The 24,587-nt window shown below is 40.2% G+C and overlaps 1 protein-coding gene across 9 annotated transcripts in view; it reads left to right on the top strand.

The window, feature by feature from the left end:
* The window catches only part of SUPT20H (SPT20 homolog, SAGA complex component), a 270,381-nt gene that overhangs the window by 176,192 nt on the left and 69,602 nt on the right, over window positions 1-24,587 (top strand). For all 9 annotated transcript variants that reach the window (XR_003856913.1, XM_029602737.1, XM_029602736.1 and 6 more), the window contains 2 exons: window positions 18,269-18,301; window positions 23,137-23,254. Coding sequence is in view for 8 of the 9 variants with exons in the window: in XM_029602737.1 (XP_029458597.1) it covers window positions 18,269-18,301; window positions 23,137-23,254 (151 nt within the window). In the remaining variant the exon portion in view is untranslated. The remainder of the gene's footprint in view (window positions 1-18,268; window positions 18,302-23,136; window positions 23,255-24,587) is intronic.

Below are 24,587 nucleotides of genomic sequence, written 5' to 3'. Positions count from 1 at the left end.
ACTGCTCCCAGAACTTTCTTACATCAATATGGTTTCCTGGTTCATCCTTATCTGGAGTATTGGTTAGTCAGGTCAAAGTCAGCCCAGGAGAATGAGTTACCGTAACTATCAATAAAGTTTAATTGATAAAGGGGCTCATTTTGACACTTATTGGGACTTAGTGTTGTTGATGGCACAGAGGACTCAGAGTTTGCAAGCACAGTTTCATTCCTTGAGGTGTTCCAGGAGATCCTCCATATGGATTTATCATCAGGTGTTAAGGTCCATGATGGTAATCTTAGTTCAGTAAGTAGTTAGAAGAGGACTGGAAGGCTTATCTGCATACCTATCCCAGCATCCCCCAGGAGAGTACTCCAGAGGTCACAGCGAGTGATCCAGGCTTTGAACTCCACAGCCCCAGCTTCCAGAGGCTCCACACTCTTTGCAGTAGAAGAGAACCAGAAGCATGCGCCTAAAAGCGCGCGAATCTCAAACCTTTCAATCACTTTGATTGCTGGTTGAAGAGGATTGGTAAGTATAGCTTTCGGAAATCTTAGGACTTTAACAAAAAAAAAAAAAAAAGTTTAGGAGAGGTGAAATAGTGGGATATATTTAGAGTTTGTGTATATCTGAAATAATAAGAAAGCCAAAGGGAGTTAATTCTAGTGTCTCTTTCCCACCCACCCACCTCTAGCTCAACCCTTGATTTTTAGGCAAGAGAACTTTCTCATTAAAAATCAATCAAGCTCTTATCTAAATCATACTATTGACCCAGCCCTTATTGAGAGTTTAATAATCCCCTTGTAGGACACTAGCAGATTAATTAGTAAATACACCTGTAAATTTAAAGTACTCTAATTCCAACTCCCTTAGTAACCTAAACTTAACTAGAAACTCAACAAAATTAAAATGAAGGCAGCAGTCCAGCAGCAAGAGGGGGGTCTTTCCAGACTTTTGCATTGAGTGTCACATGTATGATTTTTTTTACCCGCCAGTGAGAGATTGTATGTGTGCACCCGGTGCAAAGAGCTCCTGGCTCTCAGGGAACGAGTCCGATCTCTGGAGGCTAGAGTGGTAGACCTGGAGGAGCTGAGGCAGAAAGAGGTACATTGATGAGACCTTCAGAGAGATAGCAGTCAAGCTCCAAATCCAGTCTGACAGCCCCAGTGCTGCCTTGATTCAGAAAGGTCTCCCGGTTGGAGAACATCAACCTGGTGTAGCAGGAAGTGATCCTGTAGCAACATAAGAACATAAGAACATAAGAAAATGCCATACTGGGTCAGACCAAGGGTCCATCAAGCCCAGCATCCTGTTTCCAACAGTGGCCAATCCAGGCCATAAGAACCTGGCAAGTACCCAAAAACTAAGTCTATTCCATGTAACCATTGCTAATGGCAGTGGCTATTCTCTAAGTGAACCTAATAGCAGGTAATGGACTTCTCCTCCAAGAACTTATCCAATCCTTTTTTAAACACAGCTATACTACCTGCACGAACCACATTCTCTGGCAACAAATTCCAGAGTTTAATTGTGCGTTGAGTAAAAAGAACTTTCTCCGATTAGTTTTAAATGTGCCCCATGCTAACTTCATGGAGTGTCCCCTAGTCCTTCTACTATCTGAAAGAGTAAATAACCGATTCACATCTACCCGTTCTAGACCTCTCATGATTTTAAACACCTCTATCATATCCCCCCTCAGTCGTCTCTTCTCCAAGCTGAAAAGTCCTAATCTCTTTAGTCTTTCCTCATAGGGGAGTTGTTCCATTCCCCTTATCATTTTGGTAGCCCTTCTCTGTACCTTCTCCATCGCAATTATATCTTTTTTGAGATGCGGCGACCAGAATTGTACACAGTATTCAAGGTGCGGTCTCACCATGGAGCGATACAGAGGCATTATGACATTTTCCGTTTTATTCATCATTCCTTTTCTAATAATTCCCAACATTCTGTTTGCTTTTTTGACTGCCGCAGCACACTGAACCGACGATTTCAATGTGTTATCCACTATGACACCTAGATCTCTTTCTTGGGTTGTAGCACCTAATATGGAACCCAACATCGTGTAATTATAGCATGGGTTATTTTTCCCTATATGCATCACCTTGCACTTTTCCACATTAAATTTCATCTGCCATTTGGATGCCCAATTTTCCAGTCTCACAAGGTCTTCCTGCAATTTATCACAATCTGCTTGTGATTTAACTACTCTGCACAATTTTGTGTCATCTGCAAATTTGATTATCTCACTCGTCGTATTTCTTTCCAGATCATTTATAAATATATTGAACAGTAAGGGTCCCAATACAGATCCCTGAGGCACTCCACTGTCCACTCCCTTCCACTGAGAAAATTGCCCATTTAATCCTACTCTCTGTTTCCTGTCTTTTAGCCAGTTTGCAATCCACGAAAGGACATCGCCACCTATCCCATGACTTTTTACTTTTCCTAGAAGCCTCTCATGAGGAACTTTGTCAAACGCCTTCTGAAAATCCAAGTATACTATATCTACCGGTTCACCTTTATCCACATGTTTATTAACTCCTTCAAAAAGTGAAGCAGATTTGTGAGGCAAGACTTGCCCTGGGTAAAGCCATGCTGACTTTGTTCCATTAAACCATGTCTTTCTATATGTTCTGTGATTTTGATGTTTAGAACACTTTCCACTATTTTTCCTGGCACTGAAGTCAGGCTAACCGGTCTGTAGTTTCCCGGATCGCCCCTGGAGCCCTTTTTAAATATTGGGGTTACATTTGCTATCCTCCAGTCTTCAGGTACAATGGATGATTTTAATGATAAGTTACAAATTTTTACTAATAGGTCTGAAATTTCATTTTTTAGTTCCTTCAGAACTCTGGGGTGTATACCATCCGGTCCAGGTGATTTACTACTCTTCAGTTTGTCAATCAGGCCTACCACATCTTCTAGGTTCACCGTGATTTGATTCAGTCCATCTGAATCATTACCCATGAAAACCTTCTCCATTACGGGTACCTCCCCAACATCCTCTTCAGTAAACACCGAAGCAAAGAAATCATTTAATCTTTCCGCGATGGCCTTATCTTCTCTAAGTGCCCCTTTAACCCCTCGATCATCTAAAGGTCCAACTGACTCCCTCACAGGCTTTCTGCTTCGGATATATTTAAAAAAGTTTTTACTGTGAGTTTTTGCCTCTACAGCCAACTTCTTTTCAAATTCTCTCTTAGCCTGTCTTATCAATGTCTTACATTTAACTTGCCAATGTTTCTGCTTTATCCTATTTTCTTCTGTTGGATCCTTCTTCCAATTTTTGAATGAAGATCTTTTGGCTAAAATAGCTTCTTTCACCTCCCCTTTTAACCATGCCGGTAATCGTTTTGCCTTCTTTCCACCTTTCTTAATGTGTGGAATACATCTGGACTGTGCTTCTAGAATGGTATTTTTTAACAATGACCACGCCTCTTGGACATTTTTTACTTTTGTAGCTGCTCCTTTCAGTTTTTTTCTAACAATTTTTCTCATTTTATCAAAGTTTCCCTTTTGAAAGTTTAGCACGAGAGCTTTGGATTTGCACACTGTTCCTTTTCCAGTCATTAAATCAAATCTGATCATATTATGATCACTATTGCCAAGCGGCCCCACCACCGTTACCTCTCTCACCAAGTCCTGTGCTCCACTGAGAATTAGATCTAAAATTGCTCCCTCTCTCGTCGGTTCCTGAACCATTTGCTCCATAAAGCTATCATTTATTCCATCCAGGAACGTTATCTCTCTAGCGTGACCCGATGATACATTTACCCAGTCTATATTGGGGTAATTGAAGTCTCCCATTATTACTGCACTACCAATTTGGTTGGCTTCCCTAATTTCTCTTAGCATTTCACTGTCCATCTCACCATCTTGACCAGGTGGACGGTAGTATACCCCTATCACTGTAGTCTTCCCTGATACACAAGGGATTTCTACCCATAAAGATTCAATTTTGTATTTAGTCTCATGCAGGATGTTTATCCTGTTGGACTCTATGCCATCCCGGACATAAAGCGCCACACCTCCTCCCGACTGCTCCTCTCTGTCATTGCGATATAATTTGTACCCCGGTATAGCACTGTCCCATTGGTTATCCTCTTTCCACCATGTCTCTGAGATGCCAATTAAGTCTATGTCATCATTTACTGCTATACATTCTAATTCTCCCATCTTACTTCTTAGACTTCTGGCATTAGCATACAAACATTTCAAAGTTTGTTTTTTGATTGTATTTTTATTCTGCTTTTTAATTGATAGGGATAAGTTAGAATTTTTTAGCTCAGGTGAGTTTTTAGTTACAGGCATTTGGACTACTTTTCTAATTATTGGAACCTCACTGTCGGGATGCCCTAATTCTAGTGCATCATTAGTATCCTTTAAAGATACATCTCTCCGAACCATGCGCTGCTGAGCGACTGTCGGCTTTCCCCTTTGTTCTAGTTTAAAAGCTGCTCTATCTCCTTTTTAAGGGTTAGCGCCAGCAGTCTGGTTCCATCCTGGTTAAGGTGGAGCCCATCCCTTCGGAAGAGACTCCCCCTTCCCCAAAAGGTTCCCCAGTTCCTAACAAAACTGAATCCCTCTTCCTTGCACCATCGTCTCATCCACGCATTGAGACTCCGGAGCTCTGCCTGCCTCTGGTGACCTGCGCGTGGAACAGGGAGCATTTCAGAGAATGCTACCCTGGAGGTTCTGGATTTAATCTTTCTACCTAAGAGCCTAAATTTGGCTTCCAGAACCTCCCTCCCACATTTTCCTATGTCGTTGGTGCCCACGTGTACCACGACAGCCGGCTCCTCCCCAGCACTGTCTAAAATCCTATCTAGGTGACGCGTGAGGTCCGCCACCTTCGCACCAGGTAGGCATGTTACCAGGCGATCCTCACGCCCACCAGCCACCCAGCTATCTACATTCCTAATAATCGAATCACCAACTATGACGGCCGACCTAACCCTTCCCTCCTGGGCAGTAGGCCTTGGGGAGATATCCTCAGTGCGAAAGGACAATGCATCACCTAGAGAGCAGGTCCTTGCTACAGGATCCTTTCCTGCTACATCTGGTTGGTGCTCTCCCATTATGAGACCTTCTTCCTCCAAGGCAGCACCAGGGCTGCCAGTCTGAAGTTGGGACTGGACTACTATGTCCCTGAAGGTCTCATCTATATACCTCTCTGTGTCCCTCAGCTCCTCCAGGTCTGCCACTCTAGCCTCCAGAGATCGGACTCGTTCTCTGAGAGCCAGGAGCTCTTTGCATCGCGTGCACATGTACAACTTCTCACCGGTGGGTAAAAAATCATACATGTGACACTCGATGCAAAAGACTGGGAAGCCCCCCTCTTGCTGCTGGACTGCTGCCTTCATCTCAATTTTGATCAGTTCCTAGTTAAGTTTTAGGTTGCTATGGGATTAGGAATGTGTCTAAGTTCCTTTAAATGTATTAGTGAATTCACTATATGTCTGGTAGTGGCCTACTGGGGTCTGATCGAATTCTCAATAAAGTTTTTGTTGATGGGGTTTTTTTTTTTTTTTTTTTTTTTTTTTTTTTTTTTTTTTGGGTTTTTTTTTGTGCAAGTGGCACCTGCCTATAAATTAAGGGATGAGCTTGGGGTGGGTGGGCGAGGGGTGGGAGGGTTGGGAATTACAAACAGTCTAACTTTAGTTAGTCAGCCTGAGTGACTCACAGCTCCCTTGATTAACAAATGTTGTTCCCTATTCAAACCTAATCACACTACCTCAACACCTTTCCAAGGTGAGTAACTGAGCTGAAATATTCAACTTTTTTACTTTGGTATATACTGCTCCTAGCTTATTTCTAGCTTCTGGCTACTTTTTTTTGGGTTTTTTTTTTTTTTTTTTTTTGTGGATTTTTTTTGTTTTTCAATACAATGCACTCAGTTATTTATTAAATAAAACACTTAGCTCTTTAAAAGTCTGGAGGACACTTTAATAGTCAGGCAGACTTTTTAAAAAATAAACACACTACCTACTGCTACCTTATTGACTGACTATTTAAAAATGCAAACAGTCTAACTTGTTTTATTTACTGACTGACTATTAAAGGCACAAACACACAAACACACTAAATAATATTCCCAAATAGTTAACTTTGCCCCAATACTTTTAAAAAAGTCAATGTCAATGTCCCAAGCAAAAACTTACTGATTCCTTTCAGCCACCAGCAAGGTGATCCTCTCCTCTCAGTGTTTCCACTGGAATGTGGGTTACTGAGCTCTTTCCTTCTAATTTATAATGTGCTTCTAAAGTAAATTAGTGCAAAATAATCCCTTAGGAGATGTACACTTCAGTTAGATTTCCTGAGTGACCTTTCAGTTAGATTTCCTGCGTGACCTTTCAGTTAGATTTCCTGAGTGACTCACTGCTGTGCTGATTAACAAAGAATAGCACCTATTCACAAATACACAATAGTACCTATTAACAAAACACACAATCTTCACACTTAGTTAGTCAGCCTGAGTGACTCACAGCTCCCTTGATTAACAAATGTTGTTCCCTATTCAAACCTAATCACACTACCTCAACACCTTTCCAAGGTGAGTAACTGAGCTGAAATATTCAACTTTTTTACTTTGGTATATACTGCTCCTAGCTTATTTCTAGCTTCTGGCTACTTTTTTGTTGGGTTTTTTTTTTTTTTTTTTTTGTGGATTTTTTTGTTTTTCAATACAATGCACTCAGTTATTTATTAAATAAAACACTTAGCTCTTTAAAAGTCTGGAGGACACTTTAATAGTCAGGCAGACTTTTTAAAAAATAAACACACTACCTACTGCTACCTTATTGACTGACTATTTAAAAATGCAAACAGTCTAACTTGTTTTATTTACTGACTGACTATTAAAGGCACAAACACACAAACACACTAAATAATATTCCCAAATAGTTAACTTTGCCCCAATACTTTTAAAAAAGTCAATGTCAATGTCCCAAGCAAAAACTTACTGATTCCTTTCAGCCACCAGCAAGGTGATCCTCTCCTCTCAGTGTTTCCATCCTTGTGATGCGTTGCCCTCTTGCATTGAGGACGAGTCTCCCAGAGCTACTGCCTGGAGGGAAGAGTTAGGTTGGCCATCAATGTAGATAGCTGGGTGGTTGGTGGATATGAGGTGGATATGAGGACTGCCTGGTAACTTTCCTGCCTGGTGCGAAGGTGGCAGACCTCACGCGTCACCTAGATAGGATTATCGACAGTGCTGGGGAGGAGCCGGCTGTCGTCATATATGTGGGCACCAATAACGTAGGGAAATGTGGAAGAGAGGTTCTGGAAGCCAAATTTAGGATTTTAAGTAGAAAGCTGAAATCTAGAACCTCCAGGGTGGCATTCTCTGAAATGATCCCTGTTCCACCTGCTGGTCCCCAGAGGCAGGCAGAGTTCCGGAGTCTCAATACGTGGATGAGATGATGGTGCAGGGAAGAGGGATTCAGTTGTGTAAGGAACTGGGGAATCTTTTGGAGAAGGGAGAGACTTTTCCAAAAGGATGGGCTCTACCTTAACCAGAGTGGAACCAGGCTGCTAGCACTAACTTTCAAAAAGGAGATAGAGCAGCTTCTAAACTAGAACAAGGGGGAAAGCCGACAATCACTCAGCAGTGCATGGTTCGGAGGAATGTATCTTTGAAGGATACTAATGAAAGAGAAAAGTTAGGGCATCCCAACAGAGAGGTTCCAATAAAAGCAAACATAGTCCATGCCTATAAGTAAAGAATCACCTGAGCTAAAGAATTCCAAATTATCCCTATAAACTGAAAAGCAAGTTATTAATACAAACAAAGTATGCACTTTGAAATGTCTGTATGCCAGTGCCAGAAGTCTAAGAAGTAAGATGGGAGAGTTAGAGTGTATAACAGCGAATGATGAGAGAGACATAATTGGCATCTCAGAGATCTGGTGGAAGGGGGATAACCAATGGGACAGTGCTGTATCAGGGTACAAATTATATCACAATGATAGGGAGGATCAACTTGGTGGGGGTGTGGCACTTTATGTCCGGGAGGGTATAGAGTCCAACAGGATAAAGATCATACAAGAAACTAAATGCTCAGTAGAATCTATATGGGTAGAAATCCCATGTGTGTTGGGTAAGAGTATAGTGATAGGAGTGTATACTACTGTCCATCTGGCCAAAATGGTCAGACAGATGATGAAATGCTAAGAGAAATTAGGGAATCTAACCAATTTGGCAGTGCAGTAATAAAGGGAGATTTCAATTACCCCAATATTGACTGGGTAAATGTAACATCAGGACATGCTATAGGCATAAAGTTCCTGGATGGTATGAACGACTGCTTAATGGAACAATTGGTTCAGGAACCAACGAGAGAGGAGCTATTTTAGATTTAATTCTTAGTGGAACGCAGGATTTGGTGAGAGAGGTAACGGTGGTGGGACCACTTGGCAACAGTGATCATAACATGATCAGATTTGAACTAATGACTGGAACAGGGAACAATATTTAAAGAGAGAATTTGAAGTGAAGTTGGCTGTAGAGGCAAAAACTCATAATAAAAAATGTTATAATATATCCGAAGCAAGAAACCTGTGAGGGAGTCGGTTGGACCATTAGATGACCGAGGGGTTAAAGGGGAAGATAAGGCCATTGCAGAAAGACTAAATTAATTCTTTGCTTCTCTGTTTCTTAATGAGGATGTTGGGAAGATACTGGTTCCGGAGATGGTTTTCAGGGGTGATGAGTCAGATGAACTGAACCAAATCACTGTGAATTTGGAAGATGTGCTAGGCCAGATTGACAAACTAAAGAATAGCAAATCACCTGGACACCGGATGGTATACATCCCAGGGTTCTGAAGGAACTCAGAAATGAAATTTCAGATTTATTAGTTAAAATCTGTAACCTATCATTTAAAATCATCCATTGTGCCTGAAGACTGGAGGGTGACCAATGTAACCCCAATATTTAAAAAGGGCTCCGGGGCAATCCAGGAAACTATAGACCAGTGAACCTGACTTCGGTGCCAGAAAAAATAGTGGAAACTATTCTCAAGAACATTAAACTGTGTTCCATTAAACCAGAAAGACATGGTTTAATGGAACACAGTCAGCATGGATTTACCCAAGGGATGTCTTGCCTCACAAATCTGCTTCATTTTTTTAAAGGGGTTAATAAACGTGGATAAAGTTGAACCAGTAGATGTAGTGTTTTTGGATTTTCAGAAGGCGTTTGACAAAGTCCCTCATAAGAGGCTTCTAAGAAAACTAAAAATCATGGGATAGGATTACAAACTGGTTAAAAGGAAACGGAGAGTAGGATAAATGGTCAATTTTCTCAGTGGAAGAGAGTAAACAGAGCCTCAGGGATCTGTACTTGGACCGGTGCTTTTCAGTATATTTATAAATCATCTGGAAAGGAATATGACGAGTAGGGTAATCAAATTTGCACATGATACAAAATTATTTAGAGTAGTTAAATCATAAGCGGATTGTGATAAATTGCAGGAGGACCTTGCAAGACTGGAAGATTGGGCATCCAAAAGGCAGATGAAATTTACTGTGGGCAAGTGCAAGGTGTTACATATAGGAAAAATAACCCATGTTGTAGGTACATGATGTTAGGCTCCATATTAGGAGTTACCACCCAGGATAAAGATAATACATTGAAATCGTCGGCTCAGTGTGCTGCTGCAGTCGAAAAAGCAAACAGAATGTTAGGAATTATTAGGAAGGGAATGGTGAATAAAATGGAAAATCTCACTTTGCCTCTGTATCGCTCCATGGTGAGACCGCAGCTTGAGTACTGTGTACAATTCTGGTCACCACATCTCAAAAAGATGTGGTTGCACTGGAAAAGGTACAGAGAAGGGCGACCAAAATGATAAAGGGGAATGAACAGCTCCCCTTAGAGGAAAGGCCAAAGAGGTTGAGGTTGGGCTGTTCAGCTTGGAGAAGAGATGACCGAGGGGGGATATGGTAGAGGTCTTTAAAATCATGAGGTCCAGAACGGGTAGATTTGAATCAGTATTTACTCTTTCAGACAATAGAAGGACTAGGGGGCACTCCATGAAGTTAGCAAGTAAAACTTATTTATTTATTTATTTAACATCTTTTCTATACTATCAAGTTATTTACCATCACAACGGTTTACAAAAAGGCACATACAGTAGCGTTAAATAATTAAAATAGTTAAAATGTTATAGAAGTGCCAATAATGATCAGGTCACATAGAATTCTAATATAAAAACTGATGAATTTTAGTTGTCCTTTTTAATACATGTATCATGGTTACTTTACATGCAAGTCTCTCTTGCAATTCAAATTATATCTAAGGTTATCAGTGAGATTGTTAAAAAAAAAAAAAAAAATAGCGAATAAGCACATAGTAAACTAATCGGAGGAAATTCTTTTACTCAATGCATTATTAAGCTCTGGGATTTGTTGCCAAAAGATGTGGTTAGTACAGTTAGTGTAGTTGGGTTTAAAAAAGTATAGATAAGTTATATGTAAACCGACCTGATTCGATACTTGTATTGAGAATGTCGGTATATAAAAATCCGAAATAAATAAATAAGTTCTTGGAGAAGTCCATTAACTGGTATTAATCAAGTTGAATTAGGGATTAGCCACTACTATTACTGGCATCGGTAGCATGGGATTTACTTAGTGTTTGGGTACTTGCCAGGTACTTGTAGCCTGGATTGGCCACTGTTGGAAACAGGATGCTGGGCTTGATGGACCCTTGGTCTGACCCAGTATGGCAATTTCTTTTGTTCTTAGGATTCTCATGAGACCCTGCAGAGAGCCCTGTTTCCAAGTGAGATCCTTAGTCACAAAACTGTGCAATCAGGTTGTCTGTCCCAGATCAGGCAGGAGCAGGTTTCAGTTGATGGCTTGTTCCTGTGAATTGGAGAAGAGAGTAGATCAGGAGCTTCCTTAAGTGGTAGTGACAACAGTCTTAGGTTGGAGAGTGCATTGTCAAGGTTATTTTTTTCCCCAGTATACTTGGTCAACAGTAGAAGCCAGGAGGCTAAGTTGCTGGGTAACCAGAGCAGTTTCATTGGCATTGCTCCATTTGGTGCTGGTTATTTGAAATCAAGTTTTCTGTCGAATATTGTACATAAGAACATAAGAAAATGCCATACTGGGTCAGACCAAGGATCCATCAAGCCCAGCATCCTGTTTCCAACAGTGGCCAATCCAGGCCATAAGAACCTGGCAAGTACCCAAAAACTAAGTCTATTCCATGTTACCATTGCTAATGGCAGTGGCTATTCTCTAAGTGAACTTAATAGCAGGTAATGGACTTCTCCTCCAAGAACTCATCCAATCCTTTTTTAAACACAGCTATACTAACTGCACTAACCACATCCTCTGGCAACAAATTCCAGAGTTTAATTGTGCGTTGAGTAAAAAAGAACTTTCTTCGATTAGTTTTAAATGTGCCCCATGCTAACTTCATGAAGTGCCCTCTAGTCTTTCTACTATCCAGAAGAGTAAATAACCGATTCACATCTACCCGTTCTAGACCTCTCATGATTTTAAACACCTCTATCATATCCCCCCTCAGTCGTCTCTTCTCCAAGCTGAAAAGTCCTAACCTCTTTAGTCTTTCCTCATAGGGGAGTTGTTCCATTCCCCTTATCATTTTGGTAGCCTTTCTCTGTACCTTCTCCATTGCAATTATATCTTTTTTGAAATGTGGCGACCAGAATTGTACACAGTATTCAAGGTGTGGTCTCACCATGGAGCGATACAGAGGCATTATGACATTTTCCGTTTTATTCACCATTCCCTTTCTAATAATTCCCAACATTCTGTTTGCTTTTTTGACTGCCGCAGAACACTGAACCGACGATTTCAATGTGTTATCTACTATGACCCCTAGATCTCTTTCTTGGGTTGTAGCACCTAATATGGAACCCAACATTGTGTAATTATAGCATGGGTTATTTTTCCCTATATGCATCACCTATATTGTCATGGTGGTGGCTTATATGATTCATCAAGAAGATGCCAAGAGCTCTCAGATGTTAGCAGAGATGATAATCATGTTTAACCTGGGAGGAGAATTATTCAAGAATACAATTGGCATCTCTCATACTTGGGTTAGAGAAGCCACATTATTCTGGACTCCAGGCAGTGAGTACAGTTGAAAAGGGCCTTTCATCACATTGCGGTATGATGAGGAGAGCCAGTGATGGAACTAATGGCATCCCACATAAATGCAATTGTAATAAGATTCTACAGTAGCAGAAGTGTCGTTCAGTCTTATCTAGAGCTGCAGCTACTTTGTATTTCCTTTGTGTCCTCTGATATATAGTCTCCTACAGAAGATCTCCAAGCTTTGAGGGTCAGTAGTTTTGGTAGAGCTTGATTGATCAAAGTGGCTTTGGTATGCAATATACATATATCAGGGTTTGGGGGATTTTTCCTAGAAAGATTTTGATACCTTCTATCTGGTAGTTTTTTGTAAGGAGGTTGGATAAAGGTCTAGCTTTCAATTTCTTGAATGTACAAATAGTAGCAATTGTGTGTTCCAGAGGGTTTTTTTTTTCTTTCTGGGTACACCTTTAGCTTCTCATCCAGAATTTTTTTGTTCCCTTTGAGGAGTGAAATATAGACTGCCATTAAAAAAAAAAAAACTGGTCTTGTCTTGGTGTTTGAATATTGTTATATCGTTTCTGGTGGGTACTTCTTTTGAGCCTTTTAAAGACATTTTTTTTGGCTGAGCTGCTAGTGGCGATTTACTCAGTCAGGCAAATTTCTGAGCTGAGGGCTCATTTATGCAGATAATCTATCTTGGTCTTTTAAAGGAGATGGTGTAGATTTGTACAAATTCGGTATTCTTTGCAAATATGATTTGCTTTTTCACCTTAATTGAGTAGCATGTCTTCCTTCCTTCCTCAGAGAGTTGTGTAGGCAAGTGTATTTGCTGCTCTGTTCCTTGGACATGCAAAGCATTCTATTGTGGAATTTAAGTCTTGAATGGTTTTAGGGGATTCGGATCATGTTTTTGTTCTCAATATGGGGTCATTTAAGAGGAATATGAAAGCTTCATTGGTGTGTTGAATTAAAGAAGCTGTAAGTGCGGCCTCATAATTAGAGGATTACTACTCCCAAACAGGACACAAGTAGTTTCTTGGATCAGGCTTTGTTTGGTTTCATCACTGAAGAGTTATAAAGTGGCAATCTGGTCTTCCTTGCATTCTTTTGCAGTACTTTATTATCTCGACCTTTAAAACAGGGAGGAAGCATCCTTTGGTTTGGAGTTCTTGAGAGTGGTTTGGGCAGTGTCCTGCCCATTTGAGGTATATCTTGGGTGCATCCAATGTGTTTGGACTGGTCTGGCTGGATGAAGAGGAAGAAAAAATTACTTTTTACAAGATAATTTCCTTTCCTTGAGTCCAGCTAGACAAGCACAGGACCCTCCCTTATGTGCCAAATGTGTAGTAGCCTATGGTTATTTCTTTTCAGGAAGTGTATATATAATTTTAATAAACCTTCAGTGGATAAGGTAAAGGAATATTAATCTATTTGGTTTATCCTAGTTGTGTTTTATTGGCATGTTCATATAGTGGGTCCCCCTTTTGTGTGGTTGTCATCAACCAGGGGTGCAACGAGTCCAGGTCCAAGTCCAGATTGAGGGGGGGGGGGGGAAGCTATCTTCCTGGGTCCCTGGCACAGTCAGTCACTATGACAGTTAAAGGTTCACACTTCAGCTGGTAAGTCTCACTATATGCAAGAGTATCCAGTATAAGAGCAAGAAGCCAGAATTTGGAAAAGGGATAAAGAAAAATAGTCAAAGCACTATTCAACCAGTGCATGGGGCAAAAAGAAAAAAAACAAAGTCGAGTGGTATTCAAAATAGCCAGTTTACTTTAACATAAATAGGAGAATCAATGCCAAAATCACAAAAATCAAAATAACATAAAAAATATTAATACAATGAAAACAATGGTTTCCTTGTCCATTTTAGATCTTCTCACCACTCTCCCTTCTCTTGTATCTTCATCCATAACAAAAATATCCTCCCCTTGCAGGGTAGGATAACTGAAGTGAAGCTCCAGCAGAAGTTGATCAAGATTGAAAAAAATATCCCCAAGTTAAAAAAATATTCTAAAAGGATCCCAACAAATCAGAAACTCAAACTGTAAACCAAATTCTCAGAAGACTCCTCAAGCCTCTTGATTCTCTTCTTAAAACACAAATTCTTCTCACCTTAGCTGTTAATAAGTAGCTTGGGCAAAAAGGCTGTAGCTTTGGTTCAGCCTTTTGGAATAGCGAGGGGATACGCTTTCCAGTATTCTTCTCAAATGCATTATCACTTCTTCGAGTCACTGGACTCTCAGGGATGAAACCATGACTATCTAGAGCTCCTCACCTTCCTCCTTTCCTTCTCCAATCTCTTTCCAACCACTAAAATTGAGCATGCTTATGGGGATTGTTATATCCCACATAAGTCTTCCCCCAAAAGGTGGGGTTATGACAGAGAGAAGAATCCTGAATATCAAAGCCCCTTTCCACTGACTGCTGGAAAAAGTACTTGGGAATAAATATTAATGACTGGCAAAGCCATGTCACATTGGAAATCGCCTGGTTTTGGGGAGGGAGAAGTTTGTTTTGAGAATGTTCCCATGTACTTTTTCCAGCCGTCAGTGGAAAGGGGCTTTGATATTCAGGATTCTTCTCTCTGTCATAACCCCACCTTTTGGGGGAAGACTTATGTGGGATATAACAATCCCCCCATAAGCATGTTCAATTTTAGTGGTTGGAAAGAGATTGGAGAAGGAAAGGAGCCCTAGATAATCATTTATTTATTTATTTATTTATTTTTAGATTTTTATATACCGGTGTTCCTGTATTAAAATACAGATCACATCGGTTTACATTGAAACATAAAAATTACGCCAAGAGGCGGTACATATAACAAGGTTATAGAACTTGGAAAACATGGAAAACAGGTTCGAAAAATAACATTGAGAAAATTGTATAGTCTCTTTGAGAAACCAAATCATAAAATAAGGCGTAATTGTCTAAGATAAATGTGATCTGCAGAAGGGATTGCGATGGTGAGAAAATCTTGATAGCTGGAGGTAAAAAATAATCAAAGTTCTGGAAAAGCTTGGCTAAAGAGCCAGGTTTTAATTTTCTTTTTGAAGGAAGCGAAGCAGATCTCAAGGCGGATGTCTGGCGGGAGCATGTTCCATTGGACGGGTCCTGCTAAAGAGATGGTACGTTTCTGATGTAAGGATATTGTTGAAGGAACATAGAGTGTGCCTTTATAAGCTCCTCTGATAGGTCTAGATGAAGAGTGAAAACGAAGTTGGGTACTTAAGTGGAGTGGGGATATGTTGTAAATAGATTTATGAATTGCTGTGTATACTTTATAGAGAATCCTTTGCTTAATAGGCAGCCAGTGGAGGAGTTTTAGTATGGGGGTTATATGGTCTCTTTTATTTGTATTGGTAAGGATTCTAGCTGCAGAGTTTTGAATCATCTGGAGGGGTTTGATGGATGAGGTAGGGAGACCAAAAAGGAGCGAGTTGCAATAATCGATTTTTGTTAGAATAATGGCTTGTAGAACCATCCGAAAATCATTGAAGTGGAGAAGTGGTTTCAATTTTCTCAGGACAAGAAGTTTATAGAAGCAGTCTTTAGTGGTGGTGCTTATAAATTTTTTGGTTAAGCTGATTATCTATCATGACGCCTAGATCACGTACATATGGTGAGTGATTAATTATAGGAGTGGTAGAAATGAGTGGGACAGCTGGGTATATTAGATTGTTATTAACGTCATGATTGATAATTAAGATCTCGGTTTTGTTGTTGTTGAGAATAAGGCTGAGACTGGATAGAAGATGATTGATTAGTTGCAAGCAATTATTCCAGTGAATCAAGGTTTTGTGTAGGGATTCTGAGATTGGGATGAGTATTTGGATGTCATCCGCGTAAATGTAGTGTGTTAGGTTTAGATTATTAAGAAGATGACAGAGAGGGAGAAGGTAAATGTTGAAAAGGGTTGGAGAGAGGGAGGAACCTTGAGGGACTCCTTGATTTGCTGGGACCGGGTGTGATTCTTTGTTGTTTATCTTTACCTTGAATTGTCTATTAACCAGGAAGGACTTGAACCAGCTGAGTACTGTTCCCTTAATGCCTATGTCTATCAGACCTTGTAATAAAGATGAATGGTTGACAGTGTCAAAAGCCACAGAGAGATCTAAAAGAATAAGGAGGGATAATCATGGTTTCATCCCTGAGAGTCCAGTGACGCGAAGAAGTTCTTAATTTGTTACAGGATACTGGCAGGCTGCAGGCAGTACTATGGCCAATGTAAGGTGACATCAGCAAGCCTGTTAATCTCTGCCTCCATCTGCTGGTTGGTGGAAATAACCTATGCGTTTGGACTGGTCTTACTGGACTCAAGGAAAGGAAATAGGTGAGAACTAATTTCTCTTTTCCAGTTGCTTTCCATTAGATTTAGGTAATCGGAGAATTATGTTTCTATCTATTTATCTATGTATGTTTTCTCTCTCTGTTCTGGAAAAGAGAACAGCACACAGGTCTCTGTTGTCCTTAACTTTGTAAGGCGAAACTTTGACAGAAAATAATGATCTTAGGGGGGCTACATTATTTTTTTTTTTTGGCCTTGAGGTTTCTTCCTGCTCATTTGGGCTTCCCATTCAATCTAACCAGCTCCTGTTGTGCTACAGTGCTTATAAGCCTTTGTTAGTCATTTCTGAGGGATTTTTCCTCCTTATTTTGTATCTCCACTCAATGTAATTATCCCAGTGTCAGCCCTTGGTCAGTTGTTATGAACCAGGGCCCCTCCTGGAACCCTGCAATCATGGGCCTTAAATGTGACCACTAGGTGTCATCAGTGCACAGTGCTGGGACTCCCTCCCCCTAGAGGCTGTGAACATTGCCTCTTCCACATTCCCAGCCCTGGTTAGCTGGAGAGAGGAACTGGGAATCATACCCTGTTCCTCCGTAGGGCAATGCACAGCAAAACTACTGAGCCAACAGGCTGGCCCAGAGCCAGATATATTTTATAAACTTCTCAATCTGTATTTTATAGTAGTCTGAATTTACAAAAAAATGTAATTGGTATGGCTAAACAATTAAATAAATATGTTGAAGCATGTTGCAATATTGTATTTTGGTTGGCATCAAGGAAGAATAAGCCATGTTATAAAACATGCTGATTCCTGCGTGAGATACACAAAACCAGGAAGAAATAACTTGGAGCTGGGCTTGCCTGATGCCTCAGCAGCAGTACTGCATATGCTGCCATGTAAGTTTGGTTCCCAAGTTAGTTTTCTATTCCTCTAGCTGGCTAGGACCGGGAGTGATGTTTTGACAACATTCACAGTCCCTGGGAAAGAGAGCCCCAATGATCTCACAATATTATACCTAGTGGCCAGGCTTAGGATGCACATTTGCTAGATTCTGGAGAGTGCTGGGTTACATAGGAGGGAAGAGAAGGTTAAAAATGGGGAAAGACCCCCAGCTAGTGGCAAATGAAGACTCGTGGCACCTAAGCCCCAATAAAGGTTGGGTCCTGTTGAAGTCCAAAATAGTAATTCTGCATGATCTGTCTCATGCTTATTTGATGAAACTTTACCCAAACTGTTGATTCCGATTGTCTATATCAGGGGTTCACAACCCAGTCCTTGGGACACACCCAGCCAGTCAAATTTTCAGGTTATCCATAATGAATATTGTATGCACTGCCTCCATTGTATGCAAATCTATGTCATGCATATTTATTGTGATTAGTTTGAAAATCCAACTGGGTGTGTCCCAAGAACTGGGATGAGAAAATCTGGTCTAGAGACACTAAACTTTTTAAAAAGTTCCAGAGCTTAGGAGAAACGTCTCCAGGCTGGTGCACATCATGTCATGCCCCATTAGTGTTACTCTGTTAGGATAGGCTATTTGGAGAACAAGAGTTACAAGTACACAATTACCTGTGCACTACATACATCTCAATTTGCTGCAGTCTTTCAGGAATACTTTGAGCTCTAGCACTAGACTTCCTGATACTTGTAGACCTAATTTTGCATCATCAAAGCAGGAAGAGACATCCCAGAATTCTAAGGGATAAAGGGTTCCCTGTTGGCTTGCTGTTTGAGATGTTCAGTACAGTGTGTGAAAAGAATAGGTGGATTGCCAGCCCTATCCTAAATGAAAAGAACGTTGGTTTATGTTGCACGGTACAAACCCTGAACATTAAAAAGCTCTTAGAAAATGAATACTGATGATAAAAAAAACAAAACAAAACAAAAAACATTTTTTAATTGAGTTTATTTTCATCATAGGTTTCTGATTGGATCAAAGAATGATATTGCAAGGTAAGTACCTGGTTAGTTGCTACAGCATTTATTTATTTATTTATTTATAGTTTTTGTGAACATCTTACAAAAACACCCCATTAGCTCTTGCTTAATCGATGTGAAAAGAGGAAGTACTCAGAAATTTCTAAAACTATCATGGCATCTTATCTTTTGTATTGTAAAACGTGTACAGTGAAGTGGAGGAGAGAAAAATAATTCCCTGTAGAGAAAATCAGAGATTCAAACAGATCCACAAACTTGACTCGTGTATATATAGTATAGGCCTGTTTTCACTGATTTGATGTGCATAATAATTGTCTTAGAATTCTATATTCAAAATGATTTGTCTGGCTAACTTATAAATTACATCCAACAGCAAAAGGTACCATCTTAAAACACTTCAATTCAAAATTGGCTCTGTAAAGAAATGTATATATGAAAAGATATATTTATAGTAAAAGCCGCATCTGCAAGCCTGACAACGTGTTCAAACAAGCAAAGTTGAACCGTCCGGTCTTATCTTCATTTGCGGCTCTTACCGGCTGTGAAGCCTGATGAAAGAATTATTATATATTCTGATTTTTTGCATTTAATCCCGTAACAACAGGTTTTAAGTCTGTAAACACTGTCTCGACTGTAAAAGAGTTCTCTCTTAGCCCGACAGCGGCTGGTGTTTCGCTGCACAATCGCAGCTTCATCGGGGTAAATCACCTTCAAAACAGGGAAAAAACGATCAACATCTGTTACGGGAAAAGAATTGAATTACTTGGCTTCATATCATCGCGGAGCCAACCTCCTCCTTTCGGACGCCAGGTCTCACATTTGTTCTTTGACCACAATTATTTCTGCCAGTTTATTATGACTTAGGGGCCTGCATACTAGAGGTTTTCTTATTTTGTGTCTTTAGTAACAGTGCTTATAGTGCATAGGGCCTTTACTCTATCAAAGCTTTGGCATAGTCAATAGAGCAGAGAAAGATCGATCTTGTTTTGAATCCTTTCAACTATCATTTGCAGTACGTAAATGCTATCTCTTTTTCCCCTGGTTCTTATAAATCCTAGTTGTAGTTAATCTAGGTGGTGATAGAGAATTGGTGTAATTCTGTTTTTAATGATCTGGAAAAGGTTCCACTCATGAGATATCAAATATAGAAACATAGAAAATGACGGCAGAAGAAGACCAATCGGCCCATCCAGTCTGCCCAGCAAGCTTCACACTTCTTTTTTTCTCATACTTATCTGTTTCTCTTGGCTCTTAGTAACCTTAGGTTCTATTTCCCTTTCACCCCCACCATTAATGTAGAGAGCAGTGATGGAGCTGCTTCCAAGTGAAATATTAAGTTTGATTAGTTGGTTAAGCGGCAGCATAGCTCTCTGCCGTTGAAGCAGAGATATGCGTGAAGTATTAGTTTTACTTCTCCCCTGCCGTTGTAGCAGAGAGCTATGCTGTCCTAGGATTGCCACACTCTAGGGCTATGTTGATTTGAGGAATTGGATAATAGTACTGACAAGAAAGTTTTCCAGGAATCTCCAGTGTTATTTATCTGAGTCATCAAAGTTAGGAGAGATTTGACTCTTTTTTTTTTTTTTTTTTTTTTACCATATTTTATACAAATTCTGCAAGTATATTGTCATCTCCAGATGGTTTGGGGTTTTTTTTTGTAAGTTCTTTATCATATTTGCTCCTCTATCAATAATCTTGTTTAAGTTTTCTCTGTTAGCGAACGTTTGTCTAAATTTTCATTTCACTTCATACTAGTTCATTAGGTCAAACTTTAGCAAATAATCTTTTCTAATTGCCTTTTTGCATGTGTTTCTTGTTCTAATGCCCTGGGAGGGCCTAATCATAAATCAGTTTGATCTGGGCACAACAGAGTCAATTACTGATCTCAAGTTGGTTTCAATGAAGACAATTTGCAAGACAGTTCTGTGTACCTTCCCCAAACATAAAAAAGGTACAGAGAAGGGCGACCAAAATGATAAAGAGAATGGAACGATTCCCCTATGAGGGAAAGGCTAAAGAGGTTAGGGCTCTTCAGCTTGGGAAAGAGACAGCTAAGGGAAGATATGATAGTCTATAAAATGAGTGGAGTGGAACGAGTAAGCGCAAATCGGTTGTTTACTCTTTCAAAAAATAGACTTGGGGACATCCAATGAAGTTACTAAGTGATATATTTAAGACAAATACTCAACGCATAATTAAACTCTGGTATTCATTGCCAGAAGATGTGGTGAAAGCTGTTAGTGTAGCTGGGTTTAAAAAAGATTTGAACAAGTTCCTGGAGAATAAGCCCATAAACCATTATTAAGGTGGACTTGTAGAAATCCACTGCTTATCCCTAGGATAAGCAGCTTAGAATTTTGACCTTTTGGGATCTGCCAGGTACTTATGACCTGGATTGGCCACTGTTGGAAACAGGATGCTGGGCTTGATCGACCTTTGGTTTGACCCAGCATTGCAAATCTTATGTTCTTATTACTGCCTCTACATAACATTGTCATGGCTGGATTAAGAATTTTTGGGCCTTGGACATAGAGAAATCAAGAGCACATCAATCCATCCTGTTTATTTAAGAACATTTTGCATCGTGCACTCTACAATAGCTCGAGGCGGCTAACATAGAAACATACATAAACCAAAAGTTTCAAACATAAAGACATGTAAAATTTAAAAATAATCAGATAGACAATAAGAAAACAAAGGCAATGAATTAGAGACAAAGAATCAGCGAGCTCTGACAAAATCAGTTTTCATAGAAATACTAGAGTGAAAAGATGTGTCTTTAGGGCTCTCTTAAATTCCTTCAAGGATTAGATGTCTCTTAGTTAGTCTGGAATATTGTTCCAAAGATAAGCCCATCCAGAGAAAAGGCATGATTTATACCAAGATAAAATCGCCATCTACTTGCCATTTTTATATATAGAGATTTATTCCAGGCACCTAGGATCCCAAACTCATTTACCCTTTTCTCATGCTTCCCAACCAGATCTGTGTGTTTCTTCCCTCACTGTCTCTCCTATACCTGTAAGGGTGGTGGATAGTATCTCTCTTGGGATCCAGGGCGGTCCAGTGTGCTTTTTTTCCTCTTAGTCAGGAATGGTGCTGACTTGCAGCTGCTGGATATCTTTCAGCATTAGTGCAAACTGGCAAGTTGCTTTATTCTGCCAAGCCACCCCTCTGCCTTCCTTTCACCATCTCTGATACCTAGTACCCTCCAGCAGGGATGGATTTAGGATTTTGCCACCCCTAGGCACTTTTGATGCTGTTACACTCACCTCCCACACCCACTCTCCCCGCCTTCTGTAAGGGGACTGTTACAGGGTTGCAGAGGGCTCTGCTGAATGAGATTCAGCAGAGCTGGAAGACAGCAGATCTTTAACCAGCTTGCTGCCCCTAAACATTTGCCACCCTAGGCACAGGTCTAATATGTGCCTATTGACAAATCCAGGGCTGCCCTCCAGCTCCTTTCGAAATTCCTTACACTTCATATCCCCTCCATCACACTTCTTCTCCCTCAGCACATCACCTTTCCTTCCTTTCCTCTCTGGCCATCTTTTTCTTTCCCTTTGCTCCTCCCTCTTGGTGCTCTGGCTTCTTGTCTCCTGCATGGCCTTGGAGCCACCTCAGGTACCACAGGGGGTCCTCTCTTCCCTGAGGCCTTTAGGCCACACCTACTGCCATCAGTATCTCTTTTCTTTGTGGCCCCAAGGCCATTTCATACACTTCTGGCTCCTCTCTTTCTCTGCAGCAACCCCATGCCCTGTAATGCTGATAGCCCAGCAGGGCCAGTAAAAGGAGCAGCTATCCTGCCGGCGAGAGCAGCCGTCATCAGTATACGGAGCCTTTTTACCGCAGTGATAGTATAACAGTCCACAATTGATAAAGAAATCTATCCTGCACGGATTCTACCACCGTTATACAGCTATCTTGCCGCCGAAGAGCAGCCGTAAACAGTACACGGAGCTTCTTTGATTGCGGTAATAGCACCACAAGTCCACAAACGATAAAGAGATTGATTTTCCACGGAATTTCTTCACTATTATACAGTTACACAGCACCTCACGAGTCCTTCTTGATTATGTTCAGCCCTTGAACAAGGAGCTCCGCTCCGAAACATCTAGGTGTTGGCTGCACAAGATCGACCACATACATGCAAGATAAGTGATATTAAAGGCTTTCATTTTCTGGCCAGCTTTGATGCAATAATCATTCAATAATTTTTCAAAGTGGAAATGGGCATTAAGTATCACGTGTAGTGGACATTAAGCAACAACGAGTCATAAGAGACCTGGTACCTAATGATTTTTGAAGTCCTAATTTCATGGCTTACAGACACGATAGCCAAAGAATTTTTTCTAGCATCGTATGAAGGTACACATGGTCTCTCATTGACATTCCTCATATAACAGGTTATATATTATTTGTATTTAGTCACATGTTATATATAATTTTGGGTCTTTGATTTATGATAGCCCAGCAGGGACATTAATAAAGCACTACCAAGGAAAGCATCTTAAAACAGCAGTAATAATAACAACTGAAAGGTAAACATAAATAAAAAAAGAGAGAAATAATGCTATGAAACGGACTGTGCATGTTCGGTTACTGCATACTGTTAAATGACTTTCAAATATCTGTTAAAAGAAATGCTACCTTGTATTTTTCATGCAAAAGAACATAAAAGATCATTTTTAGAAAGTGTTCTTCATCAATGGTCTATGCTAAGGTTGGCAACCAAGAAATGCCACCTTCAGGGGGCCACTTGGAATTTGAATTTTCAAGCAACAGTGATAATAAATGTTCTTCATATTTGATTTCTTGAATTGTTCACTACATACCTTTCTATATCACAGAACGGTCAGTCAGTACCATGAGCTGCTTGAAAATGAAGCAAAGTGCTCAGTGAAGGTGACCCACAACCCAGGTGGTTCTGTCAGTCAGTCTCCGCTTTCTCCTGGAAAAGAAGTGGAGGTGAGTGTCCTCATGTTTTCCGTGCTTATGGATTTGACAGTAATATGTTCTGAAGGCAGATCAGATGGTAGTTGTACATGTAAAAGACAGGTAAAGCAACATTAATATTTCCCCTACTGCAGTTCAAACACAGTCTCAATGGGTTCAAATTCAGATGCAGCCTAATAACTGTATCAAGTGCTGTAGAAAGTAGAGGCGTTTATTCCATGTCATCACTGTCAGAATTGTGATTGGAAAAAGGGAAAAGTTCCCCATTCTTCACTGTGAATATTGCATTCTTAACTTTAAAGGAAAGATCGTACAAACATGTTTTTGTTGTTATTTTATATGCCAAATGGAGAAATTTAGTCTTACCAGTTAATTTCTTTTCCTTGAATACTACTAGATCAGTCCAGACACCTGGGTTTATGCTACCCTGCCAGCAGTTGAAGACAGAGAACCAACATTTTTTCAATGACAACACTGTTTATAAGAGTACTTGCCAGTATCTTAATATCAACCAATGGAGTGGAAAAAGCACCCTTTGAAAAAACTTGGATAACAGAAGGAAACCCTCCAATCACAATTCCAATCTCTGTTCCCAGTAGGAAATAGAAAGGAAGAAATACAAATGAAAAAGAGCCAGCAAGGAGATATAGAGAATTTTCGGTTTCTTACCATTAAGAGAGTTTAGGAATTTTCCATAAGACCTGAAGGATATTTAGCCAAAGACAACATAATATTGACTTCCTAAGGGGGTTCTGGACTGGTCTAGCAGCATTAAAGGAAAGGCAATTAGTAGGTAAGACTAAGTTTCTCTTTCCTTATCATCCTGTTAGATCAGTTCAGATGTGTGGCATACACTAAAGCGCATTCTAATATGGGTAGGAAGAAGATAGGGCAACCCTGAAAAAGCCTGCCCTAAAAGCAGTATCTCCCTTGTCTTGAACTTTTAATCTGTAGTGTTTAATGAAAGAGTGCAAAAAAGACCAAATGACCAGCTTACAAATGTCCTCCGGAGCAACCACTGTAGACTCTGCCCGAGGAAACATATAGAGTGATCACAAAGTGCCTCTGGAATCTGTAGGCCCTTCAGCAGATATGTTAAAAAAAAAAAAAAAAATAGTCTTTTTGATCTACCATGATAATGATGATTTTGAAGTTGCCTCTCCCTTGCGAGGTCTGCTGAGTAACTCAAAAATTCTGTTTTCTGAAAGGAATTAGTCACCTCTAAATATCTCAGGAGGGTCCAATAAACACCCAAGAAGCGGAGAGACCTATTCTTACCATGACATTCTCCTTTTAGGCATCCTGAGAGTCCAGGTTTAAATAGAGAAGTGAAACAATCTTTGCT

This window comes from Rhinatrema bivittatum, chromosome 5 (assembly GCF_901001135.1).
Source record: "Rhinatrema bivittatum chromosome 5, aRhiBiv1.1, whole genome shotgun sequence".
Taxonomy (NCBI): domain Eukaryota; kingdom Metazoa; phylum Chordata; class Amphibia; order Gymnophiona; family Rhinatrematidae; genus Rhinatrema; species Rhinatrema bivittatum.
The sequence above is the reverse complement of the archived record's forward strand: the minus strand, read 5'-3'. Positions and strand labels throughout refer to the sequence as shown.